At 32.4% G+C, this 23042-nt stretch overlaps 1 protein-coding gene across 1 annotated transcript; it reads right to left on the bottom strand.

Annotated features, from left to right (window-relative positions):
- Positions 1-23007, bottom strand: LOC127715859 (probable methyltransferase-like protein 24; the record flags this gene model as incomplete). The annotated part of the gene is made up of 6 exons (XM_052221985.1): positions 22949-23007; positions 16156-16284; positions 13924-13998; positions 7570-7711; positions 5940-6133; positions 1-10 (listed from the first exon to the last, which is right to left on the bottom strand). Coding segments are annotated over exons 1-6 (609 nt in total), but the record flags the coding sequence as incomplete, so codon positions are not given.
- Positions 23008-23042: the final 35 nt, after the last annotated feature.

Raw genomic sequence — 23042 nt, 5'->3', positions numbered from 1 at the left:
AATTAAATTTATTCGGCGTACATGAAATATATATAAACATGAGGAGATGTGGTATGATTGCCAATAAGACAACTATCCACCAGAGTTAAAATAAAGTGATGATATGCAATTAAAGGCCATCATACGGCCTTCAACAATGACAAAAAACTCATACCGTAAAGTAGGCTATTAAAAGCCTCCCACATGAAAAATAACGGACTTTGAAAACGCAACAGTAGATAATTTAAAAAAAATTTCGATTTCAAATATGCAATAGTTTTAAAATGAATATATAATTAAACATAAACGTCATTTATTACTTCACTGTCTAAAGAAAGTTTGAAGTTCGAAAGTTGAATTGATTGTGTCACGTTTGATGTTCAAATCATGTGGTATGCACTGAAACTCTGGTTTTCTCCAAAATTGTCCAACAACAGCACGTTGACGTATTCGTGCCTGCAACATTCTTATGGCGTGATTCAGATTTTCATTGCTCGGTCTCAGCAATATGGAAATGCAACATGTTTTACTGATTTAAGTGTGGATATGGATTCAAAGAAATGTTTCACGAAGAATAAAACCTTAAAAAATCATGCATGATATTCAAATTTCGCTTTCAGAAATTCGTCCGACGTTAATAATCTGACATGTTTTATTACCTCAGATAAGTCGAATATTGAATTTTTCTGAAAAAAAAAGAAGTATGATAAGCATGAATGGCAATTATATGAAGATTAATCATGATTTGGTAAAGAATTTAACCAAAATTAATTAATGTGTGTTGCTTTTTAATAGTTCGTCAGTATAAGAACAAACTGTAAAAATCAGTTGCAGTTGCTTAACTCAAAAGATCGGCACGAGGTACAAAACAACTTACATAAAAATAATAAACACATAGCACCGAAATAAGAGTACTCTCAGTTACTGAAAGTTAGTTCAAAGCCAATAAAAACTTATAAATAAATTATGTTCTCCCATGCAGACTAAGGTATCAATCAGTACACATCCAACGGATTTAGTTTAAAGACATCATAAACAGTCCGAGAAACGAATGACCTAGTGCAATGCCAAAATAAGAGTAAACAGTATCGACGGGATTTAAGATCATGAGTTCTTATAACTGTGCATATATAGCAATATATTATATTTTGTAAAATTATTACTGAATAACCGAATTAATTTATTATTAGAGGACAAATGAGAAAAGTTTTTACAAGTTTTGCTGAAAAAAAACTAAATCGTCATTTCTCACATTAAGGAGAGAAGGACACTCAAAACAGAAGTGAACCTCATCTTCTACTTTATTATGGCAAAAATCACACTTTCTATCTTTAATATCCAGATTCTTATTTCTTCCCTTTTCAATATTCAAGCTATGAGCACTAAGTCTAAATTTACTTAATACTCTCCTCTGGTTTTCATTGCCATACCTCAGATATGCTCCAAGCTGAAAGCAAGACTTAAACTTCCTGTATGTTCTAAGCTTACTTCCAACTTTAGCATTATGTTTATTATCATTATTTAGTTCTGCTGTCCATAAAAGTATAAATTTTGTATGTAAACATTTTTTTATTTTATTCAATATGCATTTATTAGTTATTTTAAGATCTCTTTTAAATAAATGACTCATATTTAAAAAAAATAAGAATATGGTTAATACATCCCATCCACGATTCTTTTCCTTTCTCAAACATATTCCATGATTCATCAGAGGCTGCCTTAAGTATGGTACTATCATTTTCAGATTTTTGCAGCCTATACCAATATTTTATCATGTTAAATAGCACATAACACAGAGTATGTAGGCTACCTTACTCTGATCTAACACCAATATTGATGATTTTTCTACCTACTACAAGTGCAAATTTTTAAAATTTAGTGTGCACTTTCTCCAATACAATTTTATCAATTTCCTTTGTTAAATATTTTGCAGGGTCTTTCATAAATATTTTACTTTTAAAGCCTCTCCATTTTCTGAACCATACAATATTCACTGTATGATTAAATAAATGGAGTAGTGAAGTAATATTTGGCTTATTTTGTGTAAATATCTTACTAAGCTTAAAGAATGCCTTTAATTATTTATTATAAAGTTATATGAAAATGTGCCTGATGCTGCAAAACATAAACCTAGATATGTATATGTCTGCACACGTTCTACTATAGTATTATGATATTTAAATTCAGTTTTTTTTAAAACGACCAGATTTATTAAAAATTAGAACTTTTTTTATCAGTATTAAAATGTAATTGCCATTCAGTTATACAATTTATTTGGGAAGTTTTGAAGACCACTTTTACTCTCTGATAATAGAACTGAATCATCTGCATAAAGCAAGCAACTAATAGCAGTGTTATTCATTGTGGATCACAAGATGTGTCAAAATGTGATGGTAAATCAGTAAGATATAAGTTAAACGGACTAGGGCTTAGGTAGTCGCCCTGTCTAACCCCAATATCTGAGGAGAAAAATTCAGATCTATAGTTATCAATATTAATATACATAGATTTTATTATATTATAGAACTTGGATCCTACTCTTGCTGATTTCAGTTTATAAAACAATGATAAATGTGGTATCGAATCAAATACACGCTTAAAATCAACAAAACATGCATATGACTGTTTAGAGCTGTTTTTAAACATATTTATTTATCAACGTGTTCAATACATGTGATATGTTGTCCTGCTCACTGCGGTAAATCCTATTTGTTCTAAGCAATTAATAATTTTTTTTTAAATAAAGTACCAATCTATTATTTAATTAAATAATTTACTCACATTATCACTGATTGTTATGCCCTTATATTTGATGGATCATAAATCGATCCTTTTTTATGCAATGCTGTTTTGTATCCTAATGACCATATTTTTTGGATAACTGCCGTTCAGTAAAATTTTATTGAACACCTCTACTAGGATTGGGCACAATATTGTTTGTCCATATTTTAACATTTCATTTAAAATTTAACTAAATCCACTGGATTTTCCATTCCGAGTTTAGTGATTTAATGACTTTAAACACTTCTGAGTCTGTTATCCTGTAGTCTAACTCATTAAAGACATTTCTTTTCTCTTCTTCAGCCAATGTGTCTGCTATAGAAGCATTATGTTTAGTATTATTATTAACATTCTGATTTAGAGTTCCAGTCTGAAATGTCAATATTAGTTTCATAAGATTTGGAGTTATTTTAATTTTTAAGCTTTTCTATTAATTTCCAGTATTCTTTTGGATTTTCACTATATGAATTATCTAATTTATCTAGTAGAATTTTCTGTAGTCTCATAGTTTTTTTTTCCCTATTTTTTCTATAATGTTTCAGCAACTTAAAAAGGAACCTCTGACAACAGGGTTGGAGTTAGTTTTGAGACCTTTACTTTTGTGATATAGTTCCATTTTCATTAACTTTAAATCATTATTAAACCATGGTTTATCTCTTTTCTTAAACTTGTTTATTTTCTTTCTTTTATCTTCCTTTATTTCAAGTGATAGATCAGTTGATTTTGATATAATTGAGTTTAAATTTACAACTAAAGTCATCGGTTTCATCAGATTTTTGTATTTTCTGTTAAAAATCGGTGATCGTCTTTTTAATTGTATTTGAGCTTAATGCATCCACAAATTTTACAGGAGAATTATCATCCCAAATATATCAACCTGGCATTAAAGCTGATTTATTATCTGTATTTATGATATCATATTACATTAAATCATACACGAAATCGTGTAATGATCAGATAAATCTGGTAAATAATCATGAACTTTAAAATATCTAAACAGAGAAAGTAACTCTTCTGATGTTACTATAAGATCTACTGTGCTACTGCTTAAAGGCTCATGACAAGTGAACTTTCCCAGTAAGTCGCCTAGAATTCTACCGTTAAGGATGTTCGCTCCTCTTGTTTTTGAATTGTTGCCAGATATTCGGAAACCTCTGGTTTTATCCATGTAGTGCCAGTAAAAATTTTGCCCACTAACCCTTACTTTTCTTTCCATAATTTGATTACATATAGTTTAAAATGTCATCTTTGAAAATCTTATAAAATCCTTGTTATTTTTTCATCGTTTTTGAAAGAAAAAAGGTGCCAATGTTAAATGTATGAAAAATCTAGAGAGAATTATTTCCCGCCAAATTTTCAATGGCTTTTATCTCGAAAACAAGCACACGGACCCTTCATTTTTTTCTGCTTTTTTAGTTTATTTATTTATATACTATCAATTTATAACAGTCTTTTAAAAAGCTTGTTATTTTGAAACAGAGAAGGGAACATCCTTAAGTATTCTTAGACCAGAGGAGATGCAAAGTGATTGGAGTTGTCTCCCCTAGTACATAAAGTATTATCTTGATTCAGTCTATGTAATAATGATGTATCTAGACTATATGACTCATATAAAGGTAAATGTTTATCAGAATCATTTTCAAAATAATCTGAAGCCTCTGCAACCCTAGCATTGAGATCTCCAGCTAGTATTCAATTATATCTTTTTCTATCATTTCTAGAATATTATAATCAATGCGTCTACTGAATGATGAATTTTCAGGAGGATCATATATAAAACATAAAAATATATCACAAATAATTGTTCAATCTTTTAAGAGTTGATCAGTTGAAAATGACCTTTTCAGATCAAAGGTGGTTTATGTTTTTATGGTTGAAGGTTGTATGAGAGTATAATTGAAAAAAGGACAGAATTCGTTCATTTTTTGCAAAAATGTAGTATGTATTGTGATATGCTCAAAAATATAATAAAAATGATCGATCAGAAAAAGATTAATTATAAGTTACAATCTTAAAAATTTATTCATTTAAATGAAAATTTACATTAGTTAATTGCATTCCTGCATCAAATTTTGCTGACTAGATAGAAAATCTAGACCTATGAGTTCTGCTATTTTACAGTTCAAGAGGACAAAAGACACCCATACTGCCTAAGAATAATTATGGGTCACAGAATTCGTTTTCACGGACGGTCTACATCATTCAAATGGTGTCCTAGATAAAAAAAAACAAACCCATCAGAAACGAAGTTGGTGACCATATGCTTTATTGGTATCATTATAACGGCAATTTATGCATGGACGACATATAATTTTCTATGGATTTAAAAGGGAAAATTTAATGATGTAAAGTTTTTTCTCGGATTTTATGCTCTATATCTACTCATGTTGACCTTTGTTGAAAGAATTCAATCTGTAACATTTCAAGAAATAAAAGAGATAAAATCAATTTTTCGATTTTTAATTATAGTTCAACGAGCCAAATTGTATGCCAAATTTTCTTACGCGTTTTTTGTGTGAAGTTATTTCCAGATACCCTCCCTTTCCCCCAATCCAGTTATTGATGTTTCAATATATGGACTAAGAAGTGGTATACTTAGATTGGGTTCATATATCTTTAAAGATGTATTTATTTTAACAGGTATATAACTTATTTGGCTTCACTAGATAGTCTTTGTTGATCTTCGAAATATGAAACATGTGTATAGTGATCCAGTTACCTGCATTACTGATCCAGTTACCTGCATCAGTGATCCAGATACCTGCGTTAGTGATCCAGTTACCTGCGTTAGTTATAATATATTATAATAATTATGCTTATACTAATACACGTATTATTCATTGAAGAGTAATATTATTCGTTTTTGGAAAGGTCCACATTTTGATACCACAATTGTTCTATTTCCTCCATTCTACCCATAACTTAACATGAATTGAATGCAAAAAGATATTATACACTCCGTTTATGGGTAAGAAATTAACAACAATCCAAAATTTGACGAAAAAAAAAACAAAAAAATTTAACAAAATTGAAGTACAAAGAAGAATAAAACAAGCCATACGTTTATTTTTTATCTGTTGTTAACAAAGTCATACTGTTATATTTTAAGAAAATATACTTCATAACCGGCAGTGTTTTCTATAAATTTCCCTTTGATTATATTGATCTTTGCGGGGTTTCTATGGTACCAATAAATTCTATATCCTTCATCATATATACTTCTTAATGTTTGAAGCATTTGCAAAGAAACGGAATGTCTATGAATTTCCACTGAAAGCTGTCTAGTATTTCTAAGTGCACCAGTTTTGATCATGTTGGGTAAAGACTGCCATTCCATAGATTCTATATCCATTTTTAAAATGTCCAGTGCTTTCTGGAAAAAAGACATATTCAGCATAAAGCGCATTCAAAAATTTAATTAAAGTTTTTCTTACTTTTTAGTCTATTTCAAATCAACCGAGGGACTCTCGCAACCTATCGAATAGGTTTCGGATGCACTTAGAATATGAGTTAATTGAAAAGACACAGGTAAACATTTTCTTCAAGTGTTGGACCAGTTTTTTTATTTTTTGTATTCATGAATTAAACAGCTTCATTAAATTCTAATTATTTTATGTGAAATGTGTATAAATATTGTAAAATTGTTTATCTATATATTAAATATTTCTATGACTGTTAAAGTTTAAGTTTTATGACACCTTCTGTTGTCTCATTGTAGCGTGTTTGTCTCGAGTGCGGGAGCTTATGGGTTCGATTCCAATCATCATGAAACAACATACCTGAAAATTGGTATTTGCTGCTTCTCCGCTGAGCAAGCGGCGTTTAGGTGCAAGAGCAAAGACTCGTGGACTCGGAGTCAGAAAAATTTGTCCAAACAGAGAGTTACTTTGTGATAAGCAAGTTCAAAATCTCGCATAGAGTGTCGATCTAGTACATAGCAATGTCCATATTCGTATCACATTAACAGGCTCACGTCCTGATATGGGAGTTTTTCAAAAAATGTCCACTTTTCTGTCCAGTACTTAAATTTTAATAAAATCATATACATTTTTTGTCTCAGTCTGTCTATAAATTGTACTTAGTAAAGACAACGGCAACACTCTTTGTTTGCTTTGTGGTAAGGACTCTCTGAAAATATCCGACCAAAGGGCTCAAGACAGCAAAAACCGTGACGCTCTGTCCACTTTTGAAAGTTTATTCAAATTTTCAAAATTTCATACCATTTACCAATCTTTTTTGCACCTTTTGGAATGCTATGTCGTAGAGGTACATCTGAACATTACAAAAAGTATTCAAACATTTAGAAAAAATGAAATAGATTTGTTCTAGTAATTTTTTAAGTGGCGTCCATGAAAAAATACTGATGTTACAGTATTGACATGTACAATTAAATTACCAGATTAAATAACATATTTCTCTACATTGTTTTTTTTTTATTTGCCAGTTGTCAAAAAGTGGACATTTTTTGAAAAAGGCCCATATGCATGTTATATTTAGTACTGGTGATAAAACACAACCATCGTTATTATTACCATCATCTCACTTTTCAAAGGTATAATTGTTTCCAGTACAAAATATACATAATTATATCAATCAAATTGCTATGGTTTAAACTATATTTTCTACGCAACTTGTAATTCGACAAACTGACAATATTTTGATAATATCTAAGAATATGATGACAAATCTTCCTAATCAAACATTTATTTCCTTTTTTATGGAGTTAATATTCTATAAATCATGTTTTTAATCTAATTAAGTATGTTTTGAAGTGTTTGAGCTGAACTTTGAAAGCGTACTAGATCTTACCGAAGTATGGTTCAGTTCTGCAAAGATATCTTGTAGAGTCGATACCTTCCATTTGTTTTTCCCATATATTCCTGATTTATCAGACAGGCCAAGCTTATGAAACCATATGAGATTTCCTCGTTTAAAATCCGAAGTGTTCATACTACAAATGAAATATAACATGGAATCCTATAGTGATCATTAATGAATGTCTATTAAGTTTTATCGTTGTATGATATTGTTGATATTAACGACTCTATTTCTTCCGCGAGCCTTCTGTCACCCAAGGTTTTATACGATGTCCTTTTGCCCAAGCTAATGATTTGTTCTAGCTTGCTGCAGATAAACATATATCTGATGAGAACTCTTAAATAACGCAACACACATAATAAAAATTAATACATCATTTTTGCTGGTTAAAAAGGACAAATTTTGACATTCTTCATTTATAAAAAAAGAAAGAAAAGTTTAACAACATATGTATTTGAAATTTTTTTACGTCGCTTCTTTGGAGTTTTGTAGTAAGAGTCTTTTTGCATGAATACAAGTTTTTTCTTAAATCAAACTTTTGAAACTTTTAGATAATATTCACATGTAGTGTGTTTTGATTATCTTGGCTAATTTATACTATTTATATCAAACAAGTATAATAAAGGAACAGCGTTTGATATATAAATCACAATGCTTACAACTATTGATTCACGAAAAACTTTCATCATGTACGGTACGCTCGAGAGCAAACGTATCAAAAGACAAAAACCTTCGATGTTGAGGAGCATCAAATATAAAAGGGCACACGGCCTACACAAAAACATTCGATGTTTAGGAGCATCAAATACAAAAGGGCCCACTGCCTACAAAAAAACATTCGATGTTTAGGAGCATAAAAGAAAAATAATTGCACACGGCTTTCACAAAAATCTTCGATGTTTAGGAGTATCAAATAGAAAAAGGGCACACGGCCTACACAAAACCATTCGATGTTAGGAGCATCAACTAAAAATAAAGGCACACGACCTATACAACACATTCGATGTTTAGGAGCATCAATTAAAAAAAGGACAAACGGCATACACAAAAACCTTCGATGTTTAAGAGCATCAAATACAAAAGGGCACACGGCCTACACAAAAGCATTCGATGATTAGGAGCATCAAATACAAAAGGGCACACGGCCTTCACAAAAACATTCTCTGTTTAGGAGCATCAAATACAAAAAAAAAGGCACACGGCCTACACAAAAACATTCGATGTTTAGGAGCATCAAATACAAAAGGGCACACGGCCTACACAAAACATTCGATGTTTAGGAGCATCAAATAAATAAAGGGCACACGGCCTACACAAAAACATTCAATGTTTAGGAGCGTCAAATACAAAAGGGCACACGGCCTATACAAAAACATTCGATGTTTACTAGCATCAAATAAAAAAAAAATCAACCGGCCTACACAAAAGCACTCGATGTTGAGGAGCATCAAATAAAAAAGGGCACACGGCCTACACAAAAACATTCAATGTCTAGGAGCATCAAATACAAAAGGACACACGGCCTACACAAAAACCTTCGATGTTTAGAAGCATCAAATAAAAAAAGGCACCCGGCCTACACAAAAGCATTAGATGTTTAGGAGTATCAAATAAAACATTGCACACGGTTTTCATAAAAACCTTCGATGTTTAGGAGCATCAATTAGAAAAGGGCACACGGCCTACACAAAAACATTCGACATTCGATGTGTAGGAGCATCAAATAAAAAAAGGGACACGGCCTACACAATAACCTCCGATGTTTAGGAACATCAAATAAAAAAAGGGCACACGACCTACACAAAACCTACAACAAAAACCTTCGAAGTTTAGGAGCATCAAATAAAAAAGGGCACACGGCCTACACAAAAACATTCAATGTTTTGGAGCATCAAAGAAAAAGGGCACATGACCTACATAAAACATTCGGTGTATAGGAGCATCAAATAAAAAAAGGGTACACAGCCTACACAAAAACAATCGATATTTAGGAGCATCAAATAAAAAAGGCACCCGGCCTACACAAAAGCATTCGATGTTTAGGAGCATCAAAGCACATTGCACACGGCTTTCACAAAAACATTTGATGTTTAGGAGCATCAAATAGAAAAAGGGCACACGGCCTACACAAAACCTTTCGACATTCAATGTGTAGGAGCATCAAATAAAAAAAGGGCACACGGTCTACACAATAGCCTCAGATGTTAAGGAGCATCAAATAAAAAATGGCACACGGCCTACACAACAACATTCGATGTTTAGGTGCATCAAATAAAAAAAGGGCACACGGCCTACACAAAACCTTTCGATGTTTAGGAGCATCAAATACTAAATGGCACACGGCCTACAACAAAAACCTTCGATGTTTAGGAGCATCAAATAAAAAAAGGCACACAGACTACACAAAAACATTCGATGTTTAGGAACATCAAATAAAAAAGGGCACACGACCTACACACAACATTCGATGTTTAGGAGCATCAAATAAAAGGACTCACGGCCTACACAAAAAAATTCAATGTTTAGGAGCATCAAATAAAAAAGGCACACGGCCTACACAAAATATTCGATGTTAAGAAGCATCAAATAAAAAAAGGGTACACGGCCTTCACAAAAACATTCGATGTTTAGGAGCATCAAACACAAAAGGGCACACGGCCTACACAAAAGCTTTTCGATGTTTAGTAGCATCAAATAAAAAAAGGCAACCGACCTACACAAAAGCATTCGATGTTTAGGAGCATCAAATAAAAAAGGGCACACGGCCTACACAAAAACATTCGATGTTTAGGAGCATAAAAAAATGGCACACGGCTTTCACAAAAACATTCCTTGTTTAGGAGGATCAAATAGAAAAAGGGCACATGGCCTACACAAAACCATTCGATGTTTAGAAGCATCAACTAAAAATAAGCGCACACGACCTATTCATCACATTCGATGTGTAGGAGCATCAAATAAAAAGGGCATACGGCCTACACAATAACCTCAGATGTTTAGGAGCATCAAATAAAAAAGAGCACACGGCCTACACAAAAACATTCGATGTTTAGGAGCATCAAATAAAAAAGGGCACACGGCCTACACAAAAGCATTCGATTTTTAGGAGCATCAAATAAAAAAGGGCACACGGCCTACACAAAAACATTCGGTGTTTAGGAGCATCAAATACAAAAGAGCACACGGCCTCCCACAAAAAACTTCGATGGTTAGGAGCATCAAATGAAAAAAAGGCACACGGCCTAAACAAAAAACATCCGATGTTTAGGAGCATCAAATAAAAAGGGCACACGACCAACACAAAACATTCGATGTTTATGAGCATCAAATAAAAAAGGGCACATGGCCTACACAAAAACATTCGATGTTTAGGAGCATCAAATAAATAAAAGGCACACGGCATACACAAAAACATTCGATAATTAGGAGCATCAAATAAAAAAGAGCACATGGCCTACACAAAATCATTCGATGTTTAGGAGCATCAAATGAAAAGGGCACACGGCCTTCACAAAAGCATTCGATTTTTAGGAGCATCAAATAAAAAAGGGCACACGGCCTACACAAAAACATTCGATGTTTAGGAGCATCAAATACAAAAGAGCACACGGCCTCCAACAAAAAACTTCGATGGTTAGGAACATCAAATAAAAAAAAAAAGGCACACGGCCTAAACAAAAAACATTCGATGTTTAGGAGCATCAAATAAAAAGGGCACACAACCATCACAAAACATTCGATGTTTAAGAGCATCAAATAAAAAAGGGCACATGGCTTACACAAAAACATTCGATGTTTAGGAGCATCAAATAAAAAGGGCACACGGCCTACACAAAAACATTCGATGTTTAGGAGCATCAAATAAAAAAGAGCACATGGCCTACACAAAAACATTCGCTGTTTAGGAGCATCAAATAAAAAAGAGCACATGGCCTACACAAAAACATTCGATGTTTAGGAGCATCAAATAAAAAGGGCACACGGCCTTCACAAAAGCATTCGATTTTTAGGAGCATCAATTAAAAAAATGCACATGGCCTACACAAAAACATTCGATGTTTAGGAGCATCAAATACAAAAGAGCACATGGCTTACACAAAAACATTCGATGTTTAGGAGCATCAAATAAATAAAGGGCACACGGCCTACACAAAAACATTCGATGTTTAGGAGCATCAAATAAAAAAGAGCACATGGCCTACACAAAAACATTCGCTGTTTAGGAGCATCAAATGAAAAAGGGCACACGGCCTACACAAAAGCATTCGATTTTTAGGAGCATCAAATAAAAAAGGGCACACGGCCTACACAAAAACATTCGATGTTTAGGAGCATCAAATACAAAAGAGCACACGGCCTACAACAAAAAACTTCGATGGTTAGGAGCATCAAATAAAAAAAAAGGCACACGGCCTAAACAAAAAACATTCGATGTTTAGGAGCATCAAATAAAAAGGGCACACGGCCTACACAAAAACATTCGATGATTAGGAGCATCAAATAAAAAAGAGCACATGGCCTACACAAAAACATTTGATAAGGTTAGGAAACGCGGTAGTGAAATATACACTCGGAAATTGTAAAGAATGTTATCAAAAAAACGAAAAATTATGTGTTGTGTGCAACATTGTCAAATCCTTTATGCGAAAAAACTCGTGGACATGATAAGATATTCAAAACGAATAATTGATATACAGTTGAGATGACGTAATCTGTTGTTTATTATAATTATACATTCTAATAGTGAAGAAAGATTTTATACCTCACTACTGGAAATAAATATACACAGAACAACTCATGACGACTGGATATTTGGTTTTCTTCCGGCATTCTCTAAAAAAATTACTTAACCTTGAACAACTCCAGACAGTTACAGCTCGACCACCTTTTTCGCATGTGTTTCAGGGTTTGTTTTTTTTTGGCATGGTGAAAACACCGTTTGTTAATTGCATTAGACTTCACTTACTCCCATAAACAAAGATTTCAAAATATCCCTATGCCTGCTAAAAACACCGTTTGTTAACTGCATTAGACTTCACTTACTCCCATAAACAAAGATTTCAAAATATCTCTATATCCTATAACAGGTTATAGTAAGATTGTTTAACCTGAAACCTTTTTGATACGGTTTTGCCTTGGTGTTAAGCGTAAATTATGGAAAAAGTACTTTCATGAAGTTCTCGAATGACACATACGCATATAAAAATGCATATATTCTTTGGTTTACCTTTTCCCCAAGTTCGTTGTTCTTCTGAATCATTCATTCTTGTCTAAAAATAGCAGTTTACACAAAAAATTGCTTCTTCGGGCTAACATTAATTCAATTTTCTAAAGTTAATTGCATAACAAAACAGGTATTAGCACTTATTAATGGCGATATTTATAGGCTTATGGTTTGACTGTGGGTACGAGCGTTCGCAGAAATAGTAAGCCTGTCACCACATTCTTTAAGTGTCTGTTCCAACCAGTTGGTGTCTTTTTTAAATTGCTTCTTATTTTGATATCCAGGTGACTTTATAGATAGTCTATTACACTTTTTTTTCTTATTGAGGAGTGCCATAGCTGCCATCAACCTTGTCTTTTCGTCTTTGGTCGATTGTTGTCTCATTTACATTCATATCACTTATCCTTATTTTGATTTTAAGTGTGTCCGTGGTATGCATAATTTCAAAATACCATTGATGTTAACATTCTTTCTTATCTTCGTATTTCATTTTCCTTTTAATGAATTATGCATCATACGAAGTCTAGAGTATACATATATGGACAAGAAGAATACCATAGTTATTTTCCAGAAGAAAGCCGACAGTCTGTTAAATCATACAATCAGTTTTAAAGAGTTTTTTTTTAATTAAAAGCGTTTTGTTTTCGGCTATCCCTCACTGGAACAAGATAAAAGATACTTTTATTTTTCCGTTCAAGAAACATGGTTTGACTAATTAAAAAATCTTTTATTCCATATCAAGACGAAATTAAAATTAAGAAAAAATGTGTGAAGGTCATTTTTTTTACAAACTAATATTGTATGGAGAATTTATCCCTAATTTGACGCCGAAACTTTTTCAAACAGGAAAACTACAAAATGAATTATTCATGAATTCATTCATTTGTGTTTTATAAAAAATCTTAATTCAAGACAATTAAGGTAGCGTACGCGTGTTCTCATAGGCACTTGTCTCAGAAAAAAATTTCCTATATACCTTAATATTAAAAAAATTCTGAGACAAGTGCCTGTGCGTGTTCTATATCATTATCAATTTATTTTCTTTAAGCAATACACAAATATAAATTCCTGAATATCATGCACCTTCGCGGCAAAACTACTTTATTTTTTTTCCTGTTTACCTTGGATCAAAGGAGTGGATCTCACAACCATACGTTTCTGCCACGGCATCATCAAAACTAAAATCCCAGAATATGCTAAAAGAAGCAAAACGAAAGATCGAAAGCAGTACGCTTAAATCATTGAATATATTTGTATAAAATCTACTGTACGTTTTGACATTTGCATGTCGCTACTACATTATAAAAAAAACATTTCTGTTGATTCTTAAATCGTCAAACAATTTATAGAATGTTAATATATGTGATTTCTAGAGCTAAAGAGAAATAAAAATCACGTTTAATTGTCAAAAAATTTATTTACATACTGGTTTATTTCTCAAAACTTTCTACACGTAAATCTCGATTATGTTCAAATTTCTAACTCGGCATGAAGAAAGGTCAAATTGTGTCACGAAAGTCTACAATCGTTCACAGCTATACAACCAGTGGTGCAGCATCTTTCTCTTTTTAGCGGATTGATCAAACAATTTAAATAAACTGTTGACACAGAAATTTGTCTCGCCTGTTTATAATTTGAAAGTAAAATGCAAATATTGTAATTAAAAAAGCAACCCTTTAACATGTACGTTATGCAAAATACTCAAAGTCAATGAACCATGACTAAAGGAACAGAGCCAAATGATTTCTGAGATAAAAGATATGTCAATAATAATTCAACTAAGGGAGCTACCATTTGATTTTTATGGGGGGGGGGGGGGGGAAGAATGAAAAATCTTGTCCTGCTTTTTTTTTAGTTGTAATCTCTGTCCTGCCTACTCTATTCGGTCCTGCCTTTTTTTTACTAGTTTATCCTGAATTTTTTTACACAAATTGTCATCCTGCCTTTTTTTTTACCAAGTTGCTCATCCTGCCTTTTTTTTTTACTCAAAACTCCTGTCCTGTCTATTTGTTTCAAATTTCATCCTAGCCCCCCCCCCCCCCCCCCATAAAAATCAAATGGTAGCTCCCTAAATACAATTGACTTATTATCATATGAGACATATTTAAAGTCAATAGATCATGACTAAGGGGCCATGGCCAAATAATCTCCATAGAAATGAGATGTGCCAACGCTTTTACAACTGCATACCAAATATCCTTCATGTACTCCGTCTAGGCGAGACAAAAAATCTATGTCTTAAAAATCATATAAATGTTTGAAATGGTTTACAAGTGCGCCATATCATTTACTTCCATTGATGGTTGACAGTTAGTCATTGGAGATACTGTCCAATATGAAGTTTGTTCTTCCGCACTATCAGTTTATACTCACACGATGTTAATTGTGTTTTAAATACTGATTTAATTGCCTCGTCCTTGTTTTTTTTACAAATTGCTAGGTTTGTGTACTTGATGAAGGTAAATACAGAAAAGCGCTTCGGACACATCTTATTTACAATGTATTAGCTCGTAATATTCATTTATGACCGGGTTGTACGAAGTTCAAGATGCTCTTAAAGTATTGTTTGCTGACACACTTGCGGATAAGTGGGTACTTATTAGTGTAATCATCTCCTACTTCACTAAACCATTGTGATATGGTCATAATTATAAATTAACTGTTTACAAAAAAGTTTTTTTCTACCCAAGGAGTAGATTACCTTTAAGTTAGCTGTATTTGCCAAAACTTTCGATATTTTAGGGACTCAATGCTCGTCGTGGTGTAGTGGTTAGCGCATCGGACTACTAACACAAAGGTTCCTGGTTTGACCCCCATTTCGGGGAGAAAATTTCAGGGACTGAATTTTCTGCTCTCCCTTGACACCATTTGCGAGTATGGTCTTGAGAAACGATGATAGTCCGTCGGAAGGGGACGATAAATGGCTTACCCGTGTTAAGAGAGAGCAATATCTCTTGCACGTAAAAAACACCCTTGTAGATTTCGAAAAAGAGCAGGCGAATGCCGTTACAAGGAAGCACTCGCACCCGCAAAGTGGAAAGGGGTTAATATAAGTTGCAATAACTTGTTTCCCAATCCAATAAATATGTTTAAAACTAATGCTCGTCAACTTCGTACTTTCTTTGGCCGTTAACTGTTTTAATTCGATCGTCACTGATGAGTCTTTTGTAGACGAAACGCGCGTCTGGTGTACCAAATTTGAAATGATGAGTTTATTGCACAAAGTCATATCATTGCTTCACCTAATGCGGATTGTTTAATGTCTTTTCCTAATTTATTAGTTTTTAAAAATTTTGTATATTTTAAAAATCATCATTATAATAGGCTATTTTCCGTTGTTTAAATAAACTAACCCAAATGAATACACCAAACACGGGTGAGATGGCCTGTATTGTTTATCATGACATACGTTCCATCCTCCGTCGGTAATAAGACCTAATCGTATTACTTCTTTGCAATGTATCTGTGTTGATTTCAGATAGCTACAATGATAAATCAGAAAGTTTTTACTCCCTACTGGAATTCGAAGTCTATATAACCATATACTTAAGATATTTAAACCGTATATATATATTTTTCATATTTCCTTTAATATTCAGTAATATATAATGCGTATTGTTTTAATCGAAAATATTTCAAATTTCAAATGTTGTATAGAAGGAAACCTTTTACCTAAAAAATCGTGTTGTATCTGAAAGACAATTTAAGTAATTATTTCCAATAGAATTAAGGCTAAGAATTTTCTTCTCGACAATGGAAATACGCATAGATGTTGCTAAAACCTTACTGTAAACATAGGAATCGGATACTGAGTGATTCAGTAAAGATTGGAGGACTTTTGAAAAATGCCCCTGGTTTGATATGATTTCAACGAAAAATTTATCTTAACCCCTTATTTATTGCAGTAAAAGGGAAATGATAAAAAAGATTATTTCTAATCGAAATAGACTTTTAAAAATTGATTACAAAATGTTGATTCTGTATTTTAGAGTTGAAAAATATATGGTTGTCTCGAGAGAAAAAAAAAATGCATCTTACAATTAGGAACACCATGAAAGATGAATGATAGGTGCACAGATACATGTAAGTGAAATCATCTCAAGAAAAATACGACATAACTTTGAAATATTAGAGGCTACATTTCAAGTACACCTCAGGTACAACAGAAATGTTTGCGGTCTTCACACATCACAAGAAACAAACTCTGTTAAAAAATGGAAAAGGATATTGTGGACTCAAAATTATAGCACGCTTTATGGGTGTGACTTTGAAGAGTTCATCAAGCTTTTATACAATGTACGTAGCATTACAGTGAAGACATACAGAGTGTTTAGATCGCCGATGAAGCAGTTAATGATATTTCAATTGCATCATTCAGTATATTTTTTTTCTTTTTATTACCAACATTTAATTAGTCTTTTCCATACCATGATTATACATTTTCTTGAATATTCCAAGAGAGGAGTTTTATTAGTCAAGTTAATGTATATGCATATATCAGTGCAATAATACAGCAACAATAAAGCCACTAGTTAAGTCAAAGCTATACTGTTAATATTTTTCGTCATTGAAATACACAATAACTTGTACAAAGTGTATAACATGTATGATGCATTCATTACTACTATTTTTAATCCAGGACCAAATATGTTAAATTATAGTTTATAGTAAACTTAAGGTATATCGGGTTTCTTTTTCTGAGCGTCCCTTCTGGTCATGTTATCTAAAACTTGAAATTTAAAGATCAAATTATATCAAAAAATTAAATGTCGTTTAGTGTATTTTCAATTCTTTTAAAATCAATGGCACATAATTATATTGAATATTGAATTTTTGATAGGTCAATTTTTGTATGGATTTTTCAAGAAAATAAGGCCCATGACCCACTAATTTTATTTTATATTTCGGAAGTATTTATGAAAATCATTTCTTTCATATAATTTTAACCTATTCTATAGTTTAATGTTTCCTCAATAAGGAAAAAATGAGTTTTCCTTATATAACACATATAAAATCACTGTGATTTCGTTAATTGCAGTGAATTTTAACGAAAGAAAAAGGTCCGTGACCCCTAGGTTTTATATTGAAATTTGAACAAAGTACATTGACCCAGAAGTCTTTTACAGAAGTTTTAGAAAACTATATCGTCGAACATTTAGACACCCTAGCTACATTAAAGTAAATTTCTTTAAATACTATGATCTATTCTGATAGAAAAAAGTCAAACATTAATTGTAATATTTGAAAATGCACTTGAAAAGTAAACTTTCGTAAAAAAACTGACCATATCGAAGTCAAGGTATCTTCATGTATTGACTGAAACAATAACATATACTGTACCGTATATATAGACCATTAATTTCCGTTTTACTAAAGGTTCTGAGTATTCCATCCTCAGGAATGACAATATGAGTATGATCTGTCTAATAGAAATATTAAAATAAATATTTCGGGCAAGAGTGTTTGAACTCCCGGCTAGTCAAATTAAAGACCTTGAGATTAGGTTTTGCTATTTCTAATGAAATTCTCGAAATTTATAAGTTTGATCGGAATCAGAAAACTGTGTCCAGTTTAATATGTAACATGTGTATGAAGATAACTGCCTTGTGATCAGCATATTGAAAGCAAGGTTCGTGAGATATGGATTTGCACGTATCGTCTCGAATATGAATGATATATTTGCCGCCGAGTATGAAAATTCTGAACTATGACTGACGTGGCTGTTAACAACTATGGATCAACGTACTTCCTTCATTAATGAACACATGTCCAGTCCGTAAAGTAAGCTATTCATACCAATTCTCTGTATCCATCAACCCAAGTTGGGCACTGACAACAAACATTGACATCAAATACGAAAAAAATCATGTTTATGTCGCACTGTATGTTGTTTGGTTACCATGGCAACAGAGATTGAATTTTTGAAAAAAGATGATTTTGGGGATTCTATGCTTACAGTCACTTTAATATTATATAAAATGTTTGTTAAACTTCAAATCATGTTAAAATTTGACAAATACTTGTCTTGTTCAACAACTTTTTAATACTTGTTTTTCTCAAATTTAGTCCAATTGTTTCTTCCATCAGGGTTAACAGTATGAATTTTGGGCATATTTTTAAGCAATTATGTACTAACTTCCTTCATCATTTATGCGAAAGCGCATCCATTTCTATATAAAGTAAATAATACATTTTATCTAAATTGTTTTACTAGTATATAAAAAGTCCCCTACGTGACAAAATGTAATAACGTTTCGAACGATATTAACTAACTGTCTTATTAATGATAACACACACTGAACGAAAAACAAATATTATAGATATCAACCAACGACAACTACTGAATTCTTCTAAATAACCATTTTTGTTCCTGGCTTACTTTTTTTAATATTTATAAATGGACTACGTTCTTATGATGTGCATGGCTTATAAATCCTTTTACAATATCTTTAGCAGCCTAAATAGGCATGACATATTTGCTACTGGAAGTTAGGCAAACGACAAGAAATCTATTCAAAAGAATGCATCGTTTCTTGAACTGTTTTTTGTAAGCCCAATATAGCTTAGTAGACAAAAATAACAAACCAGTAAAACCGGTACCAGTAACCAGTGCAGGACCTGGATATTTTAGACACCAACCTGTAAGGTTTCAATTTCAAATAATAACCCCGATTCTAGTAAGTCTCGATAAAGACTGCATGACACCCCTAAGAAATAGAAAACACACACACCTTAAAACAAAAACAAGTATTCAAAATCAAAAGGTAATCAAACAACAAACAACTTACGGATCCCTAGGATTTTACAGCATTGCATTCGAACAGTATTAGAATCTTTATTTCCAGACCTATTATGTCCTTTAATATGTCTTACATGTACCTACCAAAGTCTTATTGTGATTTATGTAAAGTGATCTTCCTACTGGGTTCTCCGTGGCTTTACACGCATGGTAAATCTAGAAAGACAATACATCAACAAGCGTCTAAGCATTGTAAAAGATATCCATTCTACGTCATATAACGAAAATAAATTTTTAGTGGTATTTTTCTGTACCATATGAAAAATTGACAAACAATCTAACAAAATCTTTTAATTACTAAATTCTTCCATAGATACAAAGATTTGGTTTAGAAGTTTGGCTGTACCTGTAGAAAACTTATTTCAAGCGGGATAGCACATTAATTCTTATTTTTACGGAGATGTTGTTTACCGAGCCCGCAAATTTAGATACGATCCCGGTAAACTTATCGATCCTTTAAATAAACTTATTCTAAAAAGTTACCGATTCAACACTGTAATTTAAGCTTTGAATATTGTTTTTATTGGTATAAATATTGATTTTGTTATCTACAATCTGAACTAGCAGCCAGTAACTGCAAGTACTCTCAGATCTGTACTCAGTGTCTTTTTTATTGTTGGGATGTATGAATATCCTGCAACATCCGGTCTGAGTTTTTGTTACTTGTTTTTCGGCTTTGTATCGATCTGATAAGTTAAGCCCTTTTCAACTGAGGTAATAGTTCATATGTTGTGCTGTTACACTACCGTCCCAGGTTATAATAAGGTAGGAGGGTTGGTCGAGCGCAAACATGTTTAACCCCGCCACATTCAATATATGTATATTCCAAGTCAGGAGCCTGTAATTCAGTGGTTGTCGTTTGTTGCCGTATATCATACCGGTATTCGTTTTTCGTTTATTGTTTTGTACATAAATCAAGCCTTTACCTTTCTCGTTTGAATTGTTTTACATTTGTCATTTCGGGGGCTTTTATAGCTGACTATGCGGTATGGGGTTTGCTCATTGTTGAAAGCCGTACGGTGACCTATAATTGTTAACTGCTATTTCATTTGGTATCTGGTTTAGAGTTGTCTCATTTGCAATCATACCACATCTTCTTATATTATATTAAAATATATAATAGTTTTGTTTTTGAAAACCACCTTATTGGCCATGAAAAACAATCTTAAAATTTTACCGTGACCTTTTCTAAAAAGCTGAAAAGTCCTTTTGAACATGGTAACATGAGAGACAAAATATTGCATCACCTATCAACACATGTTTTAATGTTTTGTTGTATGACATTATTAATTATAGATATAAATAAGAAGATGTGGTATGAGTGCCTATGAGACAACTCTCCATCCAAGTCACAATGTATAAAAAGTTTACAATTATAAGATTGCATTTTTTTATATGTTGTTCCAAAATTATTGTTGTTTTGATTTACTTATAAAGGGAGCGGGTTTAACCAGTAACTTTTGTTCAAGTTTACAATTTTAGAATTGGATTTTTTTTAAATGACCCAGGTATGATTATGTTTTTTTGAAGTTTCGTTTTGAATCTTGACCCTACAAAATATCATGCAAAGATAAATCATCTGCATACCATATTTAGATATACACTGCTTGTTCTTATTTTGTTCTCAAGAATGCATGACCATTCTGGCATCGACCAATATATCCTAAATCCTATTTGAAACAGTTTTCTAAGACGTTTGAGCGCTGATAAGTATTTGATCCCAGTTTTCTTATCTCCGTAGTTTATCCGAATTGGCAGGTGCTGCATCTTTTTCAATAGTCCATTTTCTATCACTTCACCTAATACTTTATCTATTAGAGCTTCTACATCAAGAATGAACACATCTCTGCCTTCCTTCAAAAGAAATTATAAGCATATATGATGGCGTGACCAAACTTGTATTTGTCTGAGTTGTTCAAAATATCAGGTTAATTTCTTTGAACAAATGCCGCCGTCAAATATCCCAAACCTTTAAATAAAACCCTTTAAATAAAATCCTTCAACAATGTGATAAATATATATTAATGTATAAATAATTACAGCGATTTTCTCTCCCCGTAATTGTTGTCCTTAACTTTGTTCACATTCATGCATCTTGGATATTTGACGCAAAATACTTAACATAAAAAGACTAAAACTATCATTTCAACTCTTTTAATCATATACTCTATGAATATTTAAAAAAAAAACATAAAAGCATGCGTCCGAATATAAGAATATACACATATTTGTGTCACTTCGGTAAAAGAGAGGTTAAAGATACCAAAGGGACATTTAAACTCATAAGTCGAAAGTAAACTGACAACGCCATGTCTAAAAAAAAAAAAAAGACCAACACACAAACAACAGTTCACAAAACACAACATAGAAAATTAAATACTGAGAAACACGAACCCCACCTAACACTGTGGATGATTCCAGGTGTTCCGGAAGGGTAAGCAGATCCTGCTCCACTTGTGGCACCGTAAAATTGTTCGAACAATTTAAGAAAAATATAATTAGTTCTGAGATCATTTCGATGAACCATCAAATGACTACAGGTACAAACTGATTCATATCGTATAAAATTCAGTCGTTATTTTCCACTGATCTTCGATTGCATCAGTAGGAGAGATCGATTACGGGTAGGAAATGAATTATTCGGGTTATATAAAATGTAATACCAAAAACGTATTCCTACCGATCTTCGTTTTACTTCATCGCACCACACTCCAAATTTTGTTGAATATTTAAAGAGTCCTTCTTCGTCCTTTGGTATAACATCTGTTTCCGTTTCTCCAGACTTTAAACTTAAAACCAATAAAAGACCATTACGCGAAAAATTATCTTTAAATTTTTTAATTATTTAACTTGCATGATCCTCCGACAATGTGTATATGAAAAACAAATTGAAAGTAATTGTTCTGCCAGTTTTACAAGGGTCGTGTTGTTGTTTTAAAGTGACAAGTTTGGCTGAAAAAAAATAGTTGCACAATTTTGATGGATTTTTGAAATTTAAAGTGCACAATGCCTCCAAAACTTTATGATTAGCATTATAATGTATATAGTTTCGTTGGTATCTCAATGCCTCATAGTGGTTATAGTTCAGAAAAGTTTGAAGTTGCGAGAGCTACAGTACGTATACGAAAGATCATTTTGCTTAATCACGGTTTTCGTTTAGTTTACATTTTCTCGTCTTAATGAATAATACGTTTTGTCACAGTTTTAGGTGTTGTTTTCCAAGTATTGTGTATATTTGGCTTTCTCTTTTTCGATGAGGTGAGATTATTTGAGCTATAAAAATTGCAATTACCTAATTACATAATAGAATACCTTATGCATAAATCAATTTTGTAAAGGATATTTACCTCGGTTTGTGTCTATAAACTTTGGCTTTATAATGCAAATCTATACTCTGAGCATTCATCTTATCATTCACTGTGCTGTTAAAAATATGAAAAT

This window comes from Mytilus californianus, unplaced genomic scaffold (genome assembly GCF_021869535.1).
Source record: "Mytilus californianus isolate M0D057914Y unplaced genomic scaffold, xbMytCali1.0.p SCAF_9, whole genome shotgun sequence".
In the NCBI taxonomy this organism is placed as follows: Eukaryota; Metazoa; Mollusca; class Bivalvia; order Mytilida; family Mytilidae; genus Mytilus; species Mytilus californianus.
This window is presented reverse-complemented; position numbering and strand designations above follow the sequence as displayed.